General features: G+C 44.9%; 1 protein-coding gene across 7 annotated transcripts in view; it reads right to left on the reverse strand.

The window, feature by feature from the left end:
- The window catches only part of APTX (aprataxin), a 39118-nt gene that overhangs the window by 14178 nt on the left and 7921 nt on the right, over positions 1-17019 (reverse strand). For all 7 annotated transcript variants that reach the window (XM_074953699.1, XM_074953701.1, XM_074953697.1 and 4 more), the window contains 3 exons: positions 15345-15391; positions 10816-11151; positions 8846-8905 (listed from right to left, as the gene is read on the reverse strand). In XM_074953699.1, coding sequence (XP_074809800.1) covers positions 8846-8905; positions 10816-11151; positions 15345-15391 — 443 coding nt within the window. The remainder of the gene's footprint in view (positions 1-8845; positions 8906-10815; positions 11152-15344; positions 15392-17019) is intronic.

Below are 17019 nucleotides of genomic sequence, written 5' to 3' on the forward strand. Positions count from 1 at the left end.
GAAAACCTTTTGTAGTGATGATCAAGGTGGGCCATTACCAGCAATTGACAAGAATGTCTGAGGAAGGGGGGGGGGGGAAATAAACTTGGGGAAATAACCTTTTGTAGTGATAATTTACACAAAGTAAAACTTTCTCCCCCCCCCCCCCCCCCGCTCTCCTGCTGGTATTAGCTCACCTTTCCTGATCACTCTCCTTACAGTCTGTATGGTAACACCCATTGTTTCATGTTCTCTGTGTATATAAATCTCCCCACTGTATTTTCCACTGAATGCATCCGATGAAGTGAGCTGTAGCTCACGAAAGCTTATGCTCAAATAAATTTGTTAGTCTCTAAGGTGCCACAAGTACTCCTTTTCTTTTTGCAAGGAGAGGCTGTAGAAAACATATCCCTAACTCCCTGAAGTCTCTATATTTACTGAGGTCAGACTGAGATCACTTGGCTGCGTGGGACACAGTTCTGGAGGGTGAAGGAATCTTTTCATCAAACATTTCAGCAGAGGATGCTCAAACAGAAAGTTGCCGTTTATTGCTTGTCAAACAGAAAGCAAGCACCACAATGTTGTGCAAAGGCTTGTATTTTTAGTTGTCCAAAGCAGGTGAGATTTAGAAAGAACAGTCAGCCTATTAAATAAAACAGGCAGAAGCTGTAGACGGACTAGTACAAAGAGAAGGAAACACATTCAGGCTAGGAGACTTGTGACTAGGGCATGCAGGGCTCCTGTTGAGGTCACAGATTGGTCTGACAACGAGCCAAGGGATTCTAGAAACAAAAGGAGACATCTACTGCAATTCCAATTATATTAATGTCTTCACTAAGCAATTCCAGTAGGAGGAGGTTCCAACCCCTTTCTGGGCATTGCTTTTCTAGTCGGGGAAGGAGAAATCACTTACTGGCAGCTGCTGGATTGAATAACTAAGACTTGTGCACTGAACAGCTTGAGGGAGGGAGTTTCACCATCATGACTGACTCCTCCTCCAAATGGGACCCTGGGAACTACCATCATGCCACCGGTTCTTTGTTGGCCTGATCTTTAAAGCCATACCAACTAGAAAGGGGAAAACAAATGAACTCACCACCTCCACCAGCTTCGGCTAAATCCTCCACAATTCCTGGGGAAGATGTAAAATTCAAGTTCCTACTGTTGCCCCTCCCCTATTATGGCATTTTCCTCCCACATCTAATTTCTCCTCTTGCCTATCTTTGCCTTTTGCCCAAGCAGAGTTTGGCTTGGCCAACCAAGACAAAACCACCTTTTACAACACTGCTGTGAACAGAGGCCAGCCAGCTTGACTCTGGTAAGAGCTTGCCAGGTCTTGAAGTGGCTAGTAAGACTGTATGCTGTGCCTTTGCCCTCCCTGCAGTGGGGCCTCCAGGGAGACAGGCTTGTTTTTCCATCCCTGCTATCCTCTTCTTATGCTTTTGTGTACATCTTCCTGGCTTTGCTTTAAAGGAAACAGAATCAAAGTTCAACAACTCAAGGCTGTACAAAACTGGCTCTTCTTCCTGCAACCAGGACAGATAATGCCATCTTTAACACCACCCAAAGCGGTCTAGCAGAGATTTCTCCCAATAAAAATTCCATACAAAAATGAAAAAAGGAATCAGAGAAACTGTTAAAATAAAGCTTTTACTCAACTTTTTAAGTTTCAAGTACTTTAACTGTTTCCCTTCTTTATCCAGGAGGCCTGGTCTACACTACAAAGTTAACAAGGTCAACAAAACCTGCCTTGCATCAGCCTTGTTGGGCATGTGTCTACATTTAAATATGGCTCCTGCGGATGTAAGGGCTCCTGCCCTTTTACCCCAACTTAACATCTCGGGGGGGGAGGGATAGCTCAGTGGTTTGAGCATTGGCCTGCTAAACCCAGGGTTGCGAGTTCAATCCTTGAGGGGGCCATTTAGGGATCGGGGACAAAAATTGGGGATTGGTCCTGCTTTGAGCAGGGGGTGGGACTAGATGACCTCCTGTGGTCCCTTCCAACCCTGATATTCTATGATTCTATGAACACCACCTCCAAGAGCAGCATAGAGCCAAGGTTGAGGTTCTTAGGTCAACAGTGTGAGTGTAGACACTGCGTTTCTTAGGTCGACTGTAACTGTCCTCCAACAGCTGTCCCAGAATGCCCCACACTGAACACTCTGCTCATCATTGTGAACTCCATTGGTGAGGGGTCATAGAGACCGGAAGAACCCTCTCCCCTTTAAAGCCCTACAAATTTTTGAAATTCCTTTTCCTGGTTGCCTGCCTTGGCAAGTACACCTAGCATCTCTCCACTGTTGAGTGCAACTGCCCAGCTGACCATGCCGGCTACATGCTTCAGACACACTCCTGCCTGGAGCAGACAGGAGATATTGGATCTCCTGTGCCTGTGGGGAGAAGAGACTGTGCAGGTACAGCTTAACCACATTTCTAGGGCAGATTCTATCTACAAGCAGATTTCTCAGGGGATGCAGAAGGGCTAAGACAGGGACCAGCAGCAGTGTTGTGTGAAAGCCAAGTTGCTGCGGCAGGCACATCAGAAGGCCTTCAACAATCAAGCTAGTGCCGAGTCATAGGCCTGCCGCTTTTACAAAGAGCTGAATGCCCTACTCAGTGGAGACTCCGCCACCCCCAACAGCACCACGGATTCATCCGAGAATCCAAAGTCACAGACCCCTGCCGTGAACTGTGAGGAAGAGGAGGATGGGGACAGACAACCAGGGGATCCAGCTACGCAGCAAGCCAGAACCTGTTTTTAACTCCAGTGCAGTCCAATCAGTCCCACAAGTTAAGCATTGGCGAACCCAGTGCAGGGGAAGAAACCTCAGGTAAGTGTGCAGTTTAATTTTAAATTTCAGGGATGGCCTCCCTGAAAGTAGCAGGACACATCTTTTGACTTATTAATTTACTCATGCTAGAAGAGATAGTGGTACAACAAAGAGGTAGAGTTACTGCTTTTCAATCCCGTCTATCTTCGGCTGGGGGGCCACGGTGAACAGTTTGTTTACGTGCACAGGGATGTCCCATGAATTCTCCTGAGATCTCGCTAGAGCACAAGAAGGGCCATATTGGGTCAGACCAATGGTCCATCCAGCCCAGTATTCTGTCTTCTGACAGTGGCCAATGCCAGGTGCTTCAGAGGGAATAAACAGAACAGGCAATCACTGAGTGATCTATCCCTGTCATCCACTCCCAGTTTATGGCAATCAGAGCTTTAGGGAAACCCAGAGCATGGGGTTGCATCCCTAAGTATCTTGGCTAATAACCATTGATGGACCTATCCTCCATGAATTAATCTAGTTCTTTCTTGAACCATCATAGTTCTGGCCTTCACAACATCCTCTGGCAAGGAGTTCCACAGGTTGACTGTGCATTGTGTTAAAAAATACTTCCTTTTGTTTGTTTTAAACCTGCTGCCTATTAATCTCATTGGGTGACCCCTGGTTCTTGTGTTAGGTGAAGGAGTAAATAACACTTCCTTATTCACTTTCTCCACATCATGAAACTTGCATGGAGGTACTCTGCAAACCTCTGCCAAAGGTTTCTAGGGAAGACTTCTTATTTCTTCCTCTGGGATAGAGTGGCACGGTAAAGTATCTTAAAATAATTTCAGCAGGCACCATTGCAGTACACTGGCTAGCAGCATATGGGCCTAGGTGGCATCGGGCCACCAGCAGCAGCTGTGCTCTCTGCCTGTTACCCTCAGGAGTGAGAGATCAGCTAAAATCACCACCACCACCTGTGGAAAATGATGCCAGCATTCAGTGCCACTGCCCTATGCTACTAGAATCACGCCACCAAGCAATTCCCTCCTCATTTCCCCAACCACCACAGGCCATACTCGTTGTGGCTGGTGCTAGGACTGGCACCGTGCACAAGCAATCCCAAGCAGAAATGAGAATGTAGTGCTTAGTACTTTATGGGAGCAAAGGAAGTGAGTTCAGTATCTTAAGTTTCACTTTCTATAGTGAATACACTGACAATGGTACCTCTGTATGTTTTATCTACAGCTGCTGCCACTGCATTCTTCAGGGTCTCCCCCTCCACACCCGCAGCACACCTGAGCCAGATAAGGAGGAGAAAGGAGAGGACTTGTGACGACATGTTCCAGGAGATCCTGCAAGCCAGTGCATCCAACAGTGAGCACAGGGCCTGGAGGATGAACACTGCAGACAGCCTGGAGAAGGATAGAGTGGAGAGAAGATAAGTGGAGGAAATGTAGATAGAGATGCACCAGGACATAATGGGGCTTCTCAGGCAGCAAACCCAGATGCTGCAGACTCTGTGGACCTGCAGGTGCAACAATCCTGGGCTCGCCTCCCTCCGCAGCCTGTTGAGAACTCAGTACTGGGACCTCCCTATAACTGCCCTCGATATTCCACATGGCGAGAGGGGTCACTGTACTACCTCTACCACTCCATCCCAGGGGATATTAGAAACAATCACAGCTTCGCATACACTAACCTGTGAAAGCCACCGTGGATGTATGTGTAGCTGAAATGGACATGAATGTTCTCTCCTGTTCATAATTTCTGTTCTCTTTATTTATTAAGTCTTAAATGTATATGTTTTTAAATTGACAGGTGATTTTTTGCACAGATTCTGTTACAGAATAAAATTCTATTACTCAGAACAAAATTCTTCTTTATTAGTTCTCAACATATACTGTCTGGCACTCAGCAGTTCTGAAAGCATCCAATTACTTGTTACCATGCAGTGTCACACAACTCACTGAATGCATCCGATGAAGTAGCTCACAAAAGCTTATGCTCAAATAAATTTGTTAGTCTCTAAGGTGCCACAAGTCCTCCTTTTCTTTTTGCGAACACAGACTAACACGGCTGCTACTCTGAAACAATTCCTAAGATCATTCACAAACAAAATCAATATGCGTATTAATGTTATATTCCTGTATATACATACATACACACATACAGAATTTACCTCATGATTCATAGTGGACTGCAAAAGAGCAGAGCCAGGTGGAGCACACCACTATACCGTACGCTACTCTGGCTCACAGTTACAATGCTCTTTCATAGCTTCCCTGAACTGTATAGCTCCACGTTGAGCTCTTTTAATGGCCTTGTATCTGGCTGTTCAGATTCAGCAGACAGATGCTCCACCTCTGCCCTCCACCCCATGGAAAGTTTTCCCTCTTTGCTTCACAGATATTATGCAAGACACAGCAAGCAATTATGACCATTGGCATATTTTTCTCACTTAGATCCAATCTTGTGAGTAAACAATGCCAGCAACCCTTCAAATGACCAAAAGCATATTTGACGATCATTCTGCACCTCCTGAGCCAGTAGTTGAAGTGTTCCTTGGTGCTGTCAAGGTGCCCATTGTACGGCTTCATGAGCCATGGGAAGAAGGGGTAGGCTGGGTTGCCCTGGATCACTATTGGCATTTGAACATCACCAATTGGGAAAGAAAATCCTTGCTTGCAGCTTTCGGAACAGTCCTGGGTTCTTAAAGATGTGAGCGTCATGCACCTTCCCTGACCAGTCAACCACACTGATGTAGATGAAGCATTCCCAGTGATCCATCAGTGCTCACATAACCACAGAAAAGTAGGCCTTTTCTGTTGATGTACTCTGTGGCAAGGTGGGCTCGTGCCAAAATAGGGATATGGATGCAGTCTATTGCTCTACTGCAGTTCGGGAACCCCACATCCACTATGTCCTGCATGTTGCAGAGAGTCACAGTCCTACATAGTAAAAGGTGATTAATGGCCCTGCACACTTGTATGAAAACAGCCCCTGCTGTAGATTTCCTTACTTCAAATTGATTCCCAGTTGATTGGTAGCAATCCAGCCTTGCAAGTTTCCACAGTGTGATCGTCACTCATTTCTTCACTGTTGGTACAGCTCTCATTTTGGTGTCCTTACACTGGAGGGCTGGGACAAGTTTGGCACACATATCAGGGAATGTGGCCTTGTACATCCTAAAATTCTGCAGCCACTGCTCATCATCCCAAAACTGCATAATAAAGTGATCCCACCAGTTAGTGCTTGTTTCTGAGGCCCAGAACCAGCACTCCATCATCTTGCAGCTGCTCTGTGACCACCACCAACAACCTTCAATCAGGCCTTGCTACTTCCCACAGCAATCTGTCCTCCAAGGAATCATCATGTTCCCCACATCTCTTCTTGCAGCTCTGCAAATACTGCAGGATGTTGCACCCTGTTCTTGCAACGGTCATGACAGTAGTGCAGAACTATGCAAGCTCCATGGGTTTGTGGGATTTTGGAAAAAAAAGGTGCAAAAATCATGTGATATAGATGACATTATGGGATGGCCAAAAGACAGTGCACTGGACGGTGGCAAGCTGCACAGTAGGATACTTACCCATAGTGCATCTCATCGTGCATTGATACAAGCACTCCTAGGGAGTATGCGCACCACTAACACTGACTCTGTGGGTGTTGCGGGGCTGGAGCACCCACGGGGAAAAGTCAGGGTGTGCTCCACGCCCACCGGCAGCCAAGCTCCCCCCTCCGCTGAGCGTGCCACGTCCCCACTCCTCCCCTTCCCAGTGCTTCCCGCCCGCCGCCTAACAGGACTTTCCGGGAAGGCAGGGGAGGAGTGGGGACACGGCGCGCTCCAGGGAGGAGGCGGTAAAGAGGCGTGGACTTGGGGGAAGGGGGTGGAATTGGGGCTGGGTGAGGGTGGGGCAGGGACGGGGCTAGAGGTGGGGGTCGAGCACCCACAGGGCAGAGGGGAAGTTGGCTCCCATGAACACAAGGAGCCAAGCATGCACAAATGATGTACTGACAGTGGCAGCTGTATGCCAGCGTAACTTGAGTTAACATTAGTTAGTAGTATAGACATGGCTGAATTTAATAAAAAGTTAAGTGGTTTTAATTGTGGTTACAAAGCAAGTGAACCAGCAATAATCTGATGTAAAACCTCACACAATAATTGTGTAGCAGTTAAACAACAGTTTTATTAACACTTTATCCTTTGCTGGGTAAGGTATCCTGATTATCAAAACAATATTCTCAGCCACTTGCTTAGGGTATGAATCAGCACTGAAATAGCTGTTTTCTTCCATATGGAGAAAGACTTGCATTTGTGAGGTAAGCGATCCAAGAACAAAGCATCCAGGCTTCTGCTAGAACTCAATCTCTTGATGCAGTAGAATCATATAACCAAAGGGGGTCAAGATCCTAGTCTGTTTGGCAAATCTTCCTCTGGCTGAGAACAGCAAAGTGAGGGGAAACTTATGTGATGTCAAGAGGGCCAAATACTAGAATAAGTGAGCCCAAACTAAAGCTGCTATGATGCTAGCAGCGCTCTCCTATGCTGTATTCCATAATAATTTGGGAAACACCCACCTCCAACTCCTTTTAGCAGAAAGGCACCAGTCAGTGCCAGCCAGCCCTTTCCTTCCGTGGTCTAGTGGTAGGGGCAACTCCAGGTAATTCAGCTGGAAAGGTCTCAGAAGGAGCAGGAAGCCACTGTCTTCCAAGGACCTTCCACCAAGATTGTGTTTCACCTGATCTCACCCACTTTGCTGACGTTCCCAAGTTGGTTGAACTTCAGGACCCAGTGCAAAGTTCAACTATTCATCCATTCAGGCATTTGTTTATGGTTGGCTGGGATGTGAGTGAATTCTTGTTTAAGAATGGGCTCAGAAATACTGGATCTCCACCCTCTAGCACACCTAGAGGCCAGAGGGATACCTAGGTTTCATCTTGATAGAGTAATTTTTCTCCATCAAGATAGAGATTCCAGTCTCCATCTCATAAAATTACTTATTGTGTAATTACTCAAAGAGTGTTCTGTGACAAAGTCTTGAAACTCAGATCATCATCTGTTTCAGCTAATAAGAGTACACAAACTTCTGCTTATCAAAAGCACTCTGCTATAGTCTGATAATATCTCGGGGGGGGGGGGGGGGGGGGAGGTAGCCACCACCACATAAGAACTGAAGTTTGAAGAGACACCGGTTCAGACATTAGGCAACAGGTTCAGTATTATGATACTTAAACATTCCAGTTATCAATTTGATTGATTTTGATTTATAACTAAATTGAGATGCACCTTCTTAGACTATAAAGTCTGATGCTTTTTGGTGCTAATTTGATTAGTTAACTCCAATCTAATATTTAGACTAATTTGGTTTAATCCTGATCTGATTTTGATTGGATAGCGGTAATGCTTTATTTCTAGTTTAGTTTAATATTACTGATAACCTATCACCGAAGCTAAGCTTTCTTGATTTTATTTTTGTTAGTTTGTGTGTTTTAATAAAATTTAGGGTACTAATATAGTGTCTCATTTCTTCACCAGCCAATGTGGGTCCAGAACCTCGGAGGACCCAGGGGACACAACTGGTCAACCTAACAGCCTGATGACCTCTCCTAATTAGTTCCTGGGACTCGTAAGTGCCTGCTCTAAGCATGGTATTGTGACTGCATTTCAGACGTATTTTTTGGGATCCAGATGTTGAAACAAGTGATACATGCTTTATACACAAAGCTATAAATGAAACCAAGTGACCATAACAGAGGAAAATCTAGTGCTGGGGACACAACTGTCACAGGGTTCTTGGATTCCATGAAATTCCACCCACACTCTCTTTGGTTAATTGGGTCACAAAATGTACCTCTCCTGAACCACAGGTGTTAAGAAAAGCAATTGGGGAGCATCATATTAACAACAGCTCTCCAAGGTGAGAGAGGTCTCCTGCTGGCCTGATGGAAAAGGACTAATGCATCTAGAAAACAGGCTGACATACATACATGCACATTTGCTAATTTTAACATGCAGTTGGCTCAACAGCATTCTGAACGGGATGCTCATGGAATAATTTACCAATCCACGTTCAAAGTATAGTGTGGATCATTCCCACCTGCATTTTTGGGTCTTGCATGGAGATCTTCAGACCTTGACTCCAATGTCCTAAATGTTCCTGGAGTATAAATAGAATAGGCGTTCAGAAGAAAGTTAAAAAAAAAAATCTAATGATATTTAAGCAGAATCCAAAGTCTTCAATTAAATAATTTTTATAACTCCAATATTACTTTGCTGATACAAATACATACCTGTGTTAAAAAGGTATTTTCTTTTTAAAAAACTTATGAAATAACTTTAACAGTTTTTTTAAAGTAAAGTTTGCAAAGTAAAACACTTTCAGTCGGGAAATTCCAGAATTAGAGTTGTGCAGGCACCTTTAGTTTGACCCTCTTATTCATCTGCATTATGACACAGCCCTTAATGACATGATCACAGACTGTTCTTCTACAGAGCCCTGCATCATTCAATGCACAGGACAGACAGTGCTCTGTAAACAAGGCAGCCATTAATATTTCTTTTTATCCGTGTCATTCAGTGGGTGGTCCCAGGCCTTGCTCTCTGCCACCATTCAAACCCTCTACTGAATGCAACACTTTACTTTCATTTCTATTGCACCCACCACCATAACATCTTAACCTTGCACACATTAATACATTTATCTTCAACAACAATATGTGCTAGGGTGGGTGAGTGGTGTTTTTTCAAATAGACAGTGCTCAGGCACTGGGAGATTATGCCAACATTAGCAAAAAACCTCTACTAACTTTGGGTTTCTCAGTGATTGGGTGCCCAGCTTGAGACACTTGGAGCCAGATTGTTTTCAGAATATGTAGCATTTTATGGCACTCTATATATTCAAAACATGTCATGATATTAACACATTAACCCTCATAACCCTCTCATGAGGCAAGTGTGTAAGCATTACTACTTTTTCAGAGGTTCTCAAACTTCATTGCACTGCAACCCCCTCCTGACAACAAAAATTACTACACGACTCCAGAATGGGGGACAGAAGCCCGGGCAGGGGGACCAAAGCCAAAGCCCAAGCCTAGCCACCCCAGGCGATGGGGCTCGGGCTTTAGCAAGTCTGGTGACCGCATTAAAATTGGTTCAAGACCCACTTTGGGGTCCCAACTCACAGTTTGAGAAGCAATGTGTCTATCTTATAGAGGGAGAAACTGAAACAAAGGCAAAGTGATTAGCCCAAGGCCACATAGTGAATGAGTATCAAAGCCAGGATTAGAAGAACACAGAACTCTCTGTCTCCCAGCCCTGTGCTCCTGCCTGTAGGAGTGCGCAGGTCTTGTGTGTGTGTGGGGGGGGGGGGGGAAACAGGCCCCAAGTATGGCACCCAGAAAATGAGTTAGTGGCAACCTCCAGCAAGTTTGATTTCAATGAGTGGGCAGAGGCAGGGACAAACTCTCATTCTTTTAGGTATGTGATGGGCACTTAATTTGAGTGTGCTTCTACTCTGAAAAGTGACTGGGAAAAGATCAAGTGGTTTCATCAGTTCGCACTCACTATTTCCAGGCCAAATCTCCTCCATTTTCAAGTAAAACAATGGATTTCCTAGCTGCCAACCCCACAAACCCACCTAAAATCAGAGTCAAGCTGAGCTCTTCTGGCTCACACCATCACCCACCACCAAGATTCTACAGCTGGAAGCAAAGCCCTCATCCCGCAGTCTGCTGCAGGCAGCTGAGTGCACCCATGTGAAGCCCCACTGATTTCAGTAGGGGTCTGCCCATGTGGATCAGACTGCAGGATCAAGGCCTTAGTTAGCAATTCTGTGGCTGATGTACAAGCCAGAAGGAAATTCAGCTTGCTCCCCCAAATCTATGTTGGGTTTTCCATGCGAACAGGAGTCACTTGAGTAGAACTGGTTTCTGCTCTACAGTCAGCTGATTTGACTGACTACACTGAGGCTCAGTGTACACGGAAGAGTTTTTGATGTTCTCCCACAATTGCTGTAACACCAGAGCTGGCAATGATGGGCGTGATAGGGCAGGGTATTCTACTGCTCACCTTGTGGCTGGAAGAGCTGTCATGGGGAGAGGAGGAAGAATTACTGGTATTGTTTGGCTTGCAGCTTGAACTACCATCTTGCAAGTCTCGTTGCTCCATTTTCATACTTTTTTCAGACATGTTTTCCATGTTACTATTCCCTGAATCTACGTATGGCCTCTTGTTTGCTTTTGTCTTCCCTTTTGCTAGTGCGCCAGACACCCCTGTGACTTCCAAGAATTGTACAGTATAGGGGTAAAGTTTATTCACAAGATGTAGAACCTGTCCTGGTTTCAGCTTCACTTCTTCATCCTTGCCAATATCCACCAAATCAACACTGGCTGGGTTCACGCCCATCTTTGGATAATCAGAAAAAAGCACAATGTAGGAATTGGCATACAAGTACAGATCCCAAATTCAGATATACCAAAACCCAACTACCCCAAACTGTTCTAGGGCATCCCTGCCCTGTAACGCAAAGAGAGAAGAATACATGGCACTTCCTCCACCCCACTCCACATACTGGCCCATTTTAATGCAAATCAAAAATTGGAGTTTGAGGTGTAGATTTAGAGCCTCATCCTGCAATCAGAACTGCTAGAGCAAACCCTGCACCAGCATGAAGCCCTAATGAGCCTAATGGGATCCCACATGGGAACAGGGTCTGTGTTAGCAGAGCTGACTGGGACTTCATACCACCACAAAGCCCTGCACCCCACTAGGGTCTGTGTTGGTGGCATTGGTTGTGACCCCACCAAAGCATGCAGCCACACTGGGATCCTACATGGGTACAGGTTGGTGGAGCTAGTTCTGACCCTGCCTTGCCATAAAGCCCCTGTGACCTCAATGGAGCTGGTCCCACATTGGTACAGAGTCCACATTAATTGTACTGGCTGTGATCTCGCACTGCCACGGAGCCCATGACCCAAATGAGGTACAGGGTCCGTGTTAGTGATATCGGTTGCAGGATCGAGATGTGTCTTCACCTGGGTTTTAAGGCCTTTGGCATACCTTTAGGTGCTTGGAAAAATAAATAAATAGCAGCTGCATCAAGTCTGACTCCAATACTCAGCATCAGAAACCAGCACCTAGGTTCCAAACAGTTGTACTTTCTGATCAGTCTCCTTTATAGTGATATGTGTCTTCTTACTGTGCTCCAAATGCACGGCATCTTTGGAAGATTCTTAGCATAAGTTGGTTTATTTCATTGGTGACTAGCTCTGTGAGAAGATTTTGCCATTCCAAATATGTGTGTGAATAACCATGACAGGCCTAATGCTGCCCTCAGTTACACAGGAGTAATGCCATGGGCAGAACTGAGCCCCATGTTACAAATATTTCAAATAAAAAAAACATTGAAAAAATATAGATCATCTCAATTATGGAAAAATTAAGTCTCATATTTTATGAAAGTACCAAAAAGTGTTTCTCCTGTGGCATTTAGTCATATTAAAGAGGCATTTATACACTTTAGTTCTATGTTGGCATGTGTTTCTATACAAACTGAGCCTCTCCATGACCGTATTAACGATGAAAGGTACGTGTAAGTGTAGCTAGCTTCACACCACATAAAAGAGCGGTTACAACACCAGACTGTTGCAATATCCCGTTTTACATCCATTAAAATATTATTTTAAATGTTACCTATGTTCTCTGTGTGCCTTTGTAAGAAATCAATCACAGCATGAAAGGCTGGTAGACTGTAGTGTCAGGCACCAGGAAACAGAGAAAACAGCCAAGGAAGAAGAAAGAGCCATCCATGCGGGCAGCACAGAGCAACTCTACTCTGGCTCTTCTTCATACAGGGGGCCCAAGGCTTTCAGCAGCTTTGGCTCACAGGGCATGGCGCATTGCCAACCCCCCCCCCCCACCCCCGGCAGGCTCACTTCCATCTGGGCAAGAGTAGAGCAAAAGGAAATTAATTCCTCTCTCCTGGGATGTCTCAGGAAGAATGCAGCTGTCCAGCAAAGAAGCATCCCTTTCTTCAGGTTTTTCTTGCCCTTTGGCTGAGCTGGACCTGGTCACCTTCCAGTTCAGTTTCTGTGCTGCACTAAATACTTCCCATTTAAATAACTGCCTGGAGGGCTTCAAGTCAAGACCCGCTGCCTGACTTCCTTTGATGGAAGTTAACCCTTACCCTGCCTGAGTTATGTACAACCTGTCACAAAAAATAATATTCAAGAAATTAAAAATAATAGCTTGCATATCTATATCAGCAAACTCAGCGATGCTCTTCACAGCTGCCCTATCAAAGGGACACTCACAAGGTGAGTTAAACTGAAACTTTGACCTACCTTTTCTTTCATAGCTATTTACAAATCTATATAATCCTTGTGCTTCTTCCCCAAAAAAGGGTTTTGAAAACTCTAGTGCTTCGAGAAGCTCTGCTGGTAGCTCTAGAGGTAGCTCTGTCCTCTCTAAATCAGTTATAATTAAGGCTAAGTTTTTGTCGTGGATATTTTTAGTAAAAGTCATGGACAGGTCACAGGAAATAAATAAAAATTCACGGAAGCCCGTGACCTGTCCCTGACTTTCATTAAAAAGATCCCTGACAAAAGGGATAGGTGGGTTCAGCGCTCCCTGCTGTGGTGCGTGGGAGCTCTGGGGTAACCCCACTGCCTGCTGAAGCAGGGCAGCTGCGGGGTTCCCCAACCAGGGCAGGGACTGGGAGCTGCAGGGGCGGGGCTGGCTGGGAGCTCCAGCCCCAGGACAGGAAAGGTCACGGAGGGCAATAGAAGTCACGGATTGCGTGACTTCCGTGACATAATTGTAGCCTTAGTTACAACCAATATCCCAGCATTGCTGGGGAAGAGGGGGGCAAAACAGAGAGGGGTCAGGTCTTGGAGAAGACTATACTACTTGAGATCACTTGAGGTTGAGCTACTTGTATTCTTGAGGAACTGGATTCCCTGCTTCCATGAAATGCTTTTAGTTAATTATACAATCAACACACTGGACAAAACCAGATTCAGCCTCTAAACACTGCCTCCAGGTTTCTCTTTAGCAGAGTTCCTGTTGGATACCTGCAAGGTCCACACAATGGCACTATGACTTGGAGCCCGGGGTACTCTGCATGAGTTTTAGCCCTTCAAGTGTCAGCTGGAATCCCAAGATATTCTGCTGAATTATAATGCCCTAAATTTTCAGAGGAATAAAATTTTCTTCACTTTCCATCCTGAACCATGTGCTGTTTAAAGGCTACTTCCTGACACCCTAGCACTGCACTTCCTTCAGGCCAGGAGCAATCCTCGTATGCAATGAAACTTGCACTAAGCACCATCTTCAGAGGCAACTGCCTATCTGAATACAGTCACAGTGTTCCCAATGTTTCTTGTACAGTTGTATTCAGACTGTAATTAAAGCTTACTCACTAGGCAACCAGTGGTTGCTGATCCCTTAGTGGTTTCACTGAATATAGTTTGCAGCCAAGTGTAAAACGTTTATCAAGCAGTTGGGGTCTTTGGAAGAAAGATTTGTTTCTAACCAAGCCCAGTAAGACTGCAGCGGTGCTTTTTGGACCTGTAGGGCACTGCATCCAGAGTACAGTATTTGTAGTACAGTAGTGTAACGATTTCTGTGAAAAGCCAGTCTCTCTCTCTCTGGTAGGTCACCAGTCTAATTTGGACACAAATTAGTTGTGACAAAGTTAATTACCATTAGATGGCCTGAGTGAAATAAGTTTTTTTATTTCAACTCTACCCCTAACAGTCAAATGTTAGAAGGGATTGCAAGGATAACTCCCAAGATGATCAGGTACTATGACGATTAACACACCCAGAAACCCAGACAAACAAACAGAGAGGCCTTGTCTAGGCTAGGAAAACAGGCTGCTAACCCTGGGGGAGGAACCTAGTAAAGGTGTTAAACCCTGTCTATGCTGGATGCTAAGTAGCGTTTAAAATTGTGTTAATCAAAACACTACCTATTCTCCAAGTCTAGACAGCCCAGACAGAGGCCACCCCCCCAGGCCCCAGCAATAGGTGGGGGGAGAAGCAACATGAGGAGCAGCAGCAGAAATTTTAGGCCATATCTACACCACAGGACTATAGCACCATAGCAATGTCATAATGTAGACACAGCCTCCAGTGACAGATGGGGTTTTTCCACCACTGTATTAACACCATCTCCCTGAGAAACGGTAGCTAGGTTGATTGAAGCATTCTTCTGTTGACCTCGCTGCATCTACATCAGCAGTTAGGCTGGCATAGCTACAGCGCTCAGGGGTGTGAATTCTTCACACCCCAAGCGAGGTAGCCACAACCACCTAAATGTTAAGTCTGGACCAGCCATAAATCTTAGCCATCTTCCAGGATGTTACCGGTGCAGGGAAGAGGAGTGAAACAGTCCTCCCACTGCAGCATACAGAAGATGTAATACATCATTAGCTCATCCACTAAACTCCCTGATTGACCCTTTCTCCAGTGTCTGGACATTTTAGATTGCAAGCTCTGTGATGGGATTGTGTCATCTGCCATGCTTTGTAAAGCAACAAGCACAATGACAACCCTCAGTAAATAAAAGTAATACTGGACATCCATAAACGAACATACCTGTTTGATCTTGACATACCCTTTATTACAGTCTGCTTTTAGCTGCACTGAAAAGAAAAAACAAAAGCATCAGAGAATTACTTAAACATAGGAATAAACTGGCACAGCTCTACTGAAGCCAAATTCAGCTGGGGATCTGGCCCACAATGTATGTTCCTTTTGTAGTGGTAAACACCCTTTTTTTCATGGTTTGTGTGTATAAAAAGATCTTCTGTACTTTCCACAGTATGCATCCGATGAAGTGAGCTATAGCTCATGAAAGCTTATGCTCAAATAAATTGGTTAGTCTCTAAGGTGCCACAAGTACTCCTTTTCTTTTTGCGAATACAGACTAACACGGCTGTTACTCTGAAACCTTCTTTAAAAAATCTGCAGCTAGCACCACTTGATATTTTATAGTTGTACCAGGGGATATGATACAAAGGAAACTAGGACCAAATCATATCCTGCTACAGAATCTTTTATAGAGTTCTATAGAATTTAACAGAGACTGCTACCCTTGCTACAAAATGCATCCAGTTACTTTTCAATTTATGAAATATACCTACTGGCACTTCTAGGAACATGAACAATATATAAAAATCAAATTAACTGGAAACTGGAGAGAATGTCAAACTCAAAACACTCTCCACCATTTATCAGTTCTATATGAATTTACAGGTTTTCAACAGACTAGGTATAAGACTGTTTTATAAAAGGTCAATTTCTACACCTCCTGGTGACAGAAAGGCCACGTTCCCTCATGCCTGTCAGATTATAGAGCCCTTTGCAAGCTCCTATAATGAGAACAGAATAGCTAGAATCGATAATCAGCTCTACGCTATTCCTACCTACATGCCTCCAGCTTTCATCCAGACCACACCACACGATCCATTGTCTACAGCCAAGCTCTACGATACAACCGCATTTGCTCCAACCCCTCAGACAAACACCTACAAAATCTCTATCAAGCATTCTTACAACTACAATACCCACCTGCTGAAGGGAAGAAACAGACTGACAGAGCCAGAAGAGTACCCTAAAGTCGCCTACTACAGGACAGGCCCAACAAAGAAAATAACAGAACGCCACTAGCCATCACCTTCAGCCCCCAACTAAAACCTCTCCAACGCATCATCAAGGATCTACAACCTATCCTGAAGGACGACCCATCTCTCTCTCAGATCTTGGGAGACAGGCCAGTCCTCGCTTACAGACAGCCCCACAACCTGAAGCAAATACTCACCAGCAACCACACACTACACAACAGAACCACTAACCCAGGAACCTATCCTTGCAACAAAGCCCGTTGCCAACTGTGTCCACATATCTATTCATGGGACACCATCATAGGGCCTAATCACATCAAGCACACTATCAGAGGCTCGTTCACCTGCACATCTACCAATGTGATATATGCCATCATGTGCCAGCAATGCCCCTCTGCCATGTACATTGGTCAAACCGGACAGTCTCTAAAAGAATAAATGGACACATCAGACGTCAAGAATTATAACATTCAAAAACCAGTTGGAGAACACGTCAATCTCTTTGGTCACTCGATTGCAGACCTAAAAGTTGCAATTCTTCAAGAAAAAAACTTCAAAAACAGACTCCAACGAGAGACTGCCGAATTGGAATTAATTTGCAAACTGGATAAAATTAACTTAGGCTTGAATAGAGACTGGCAGTGGAT

This window comes from Natator depressus, chromosome 5 (assembly GCF_965152275.1).
Source record: "Natator depressus isolate rNatDep1 chromosome 5, rNatDep2.hap1, whole genome shotgun sequence".
Classification (NCBI taxonomy): Eukaryota; Metazoa; Chordata; order Testudines; family Cheloniidae; genus Natator; species Natator depressus.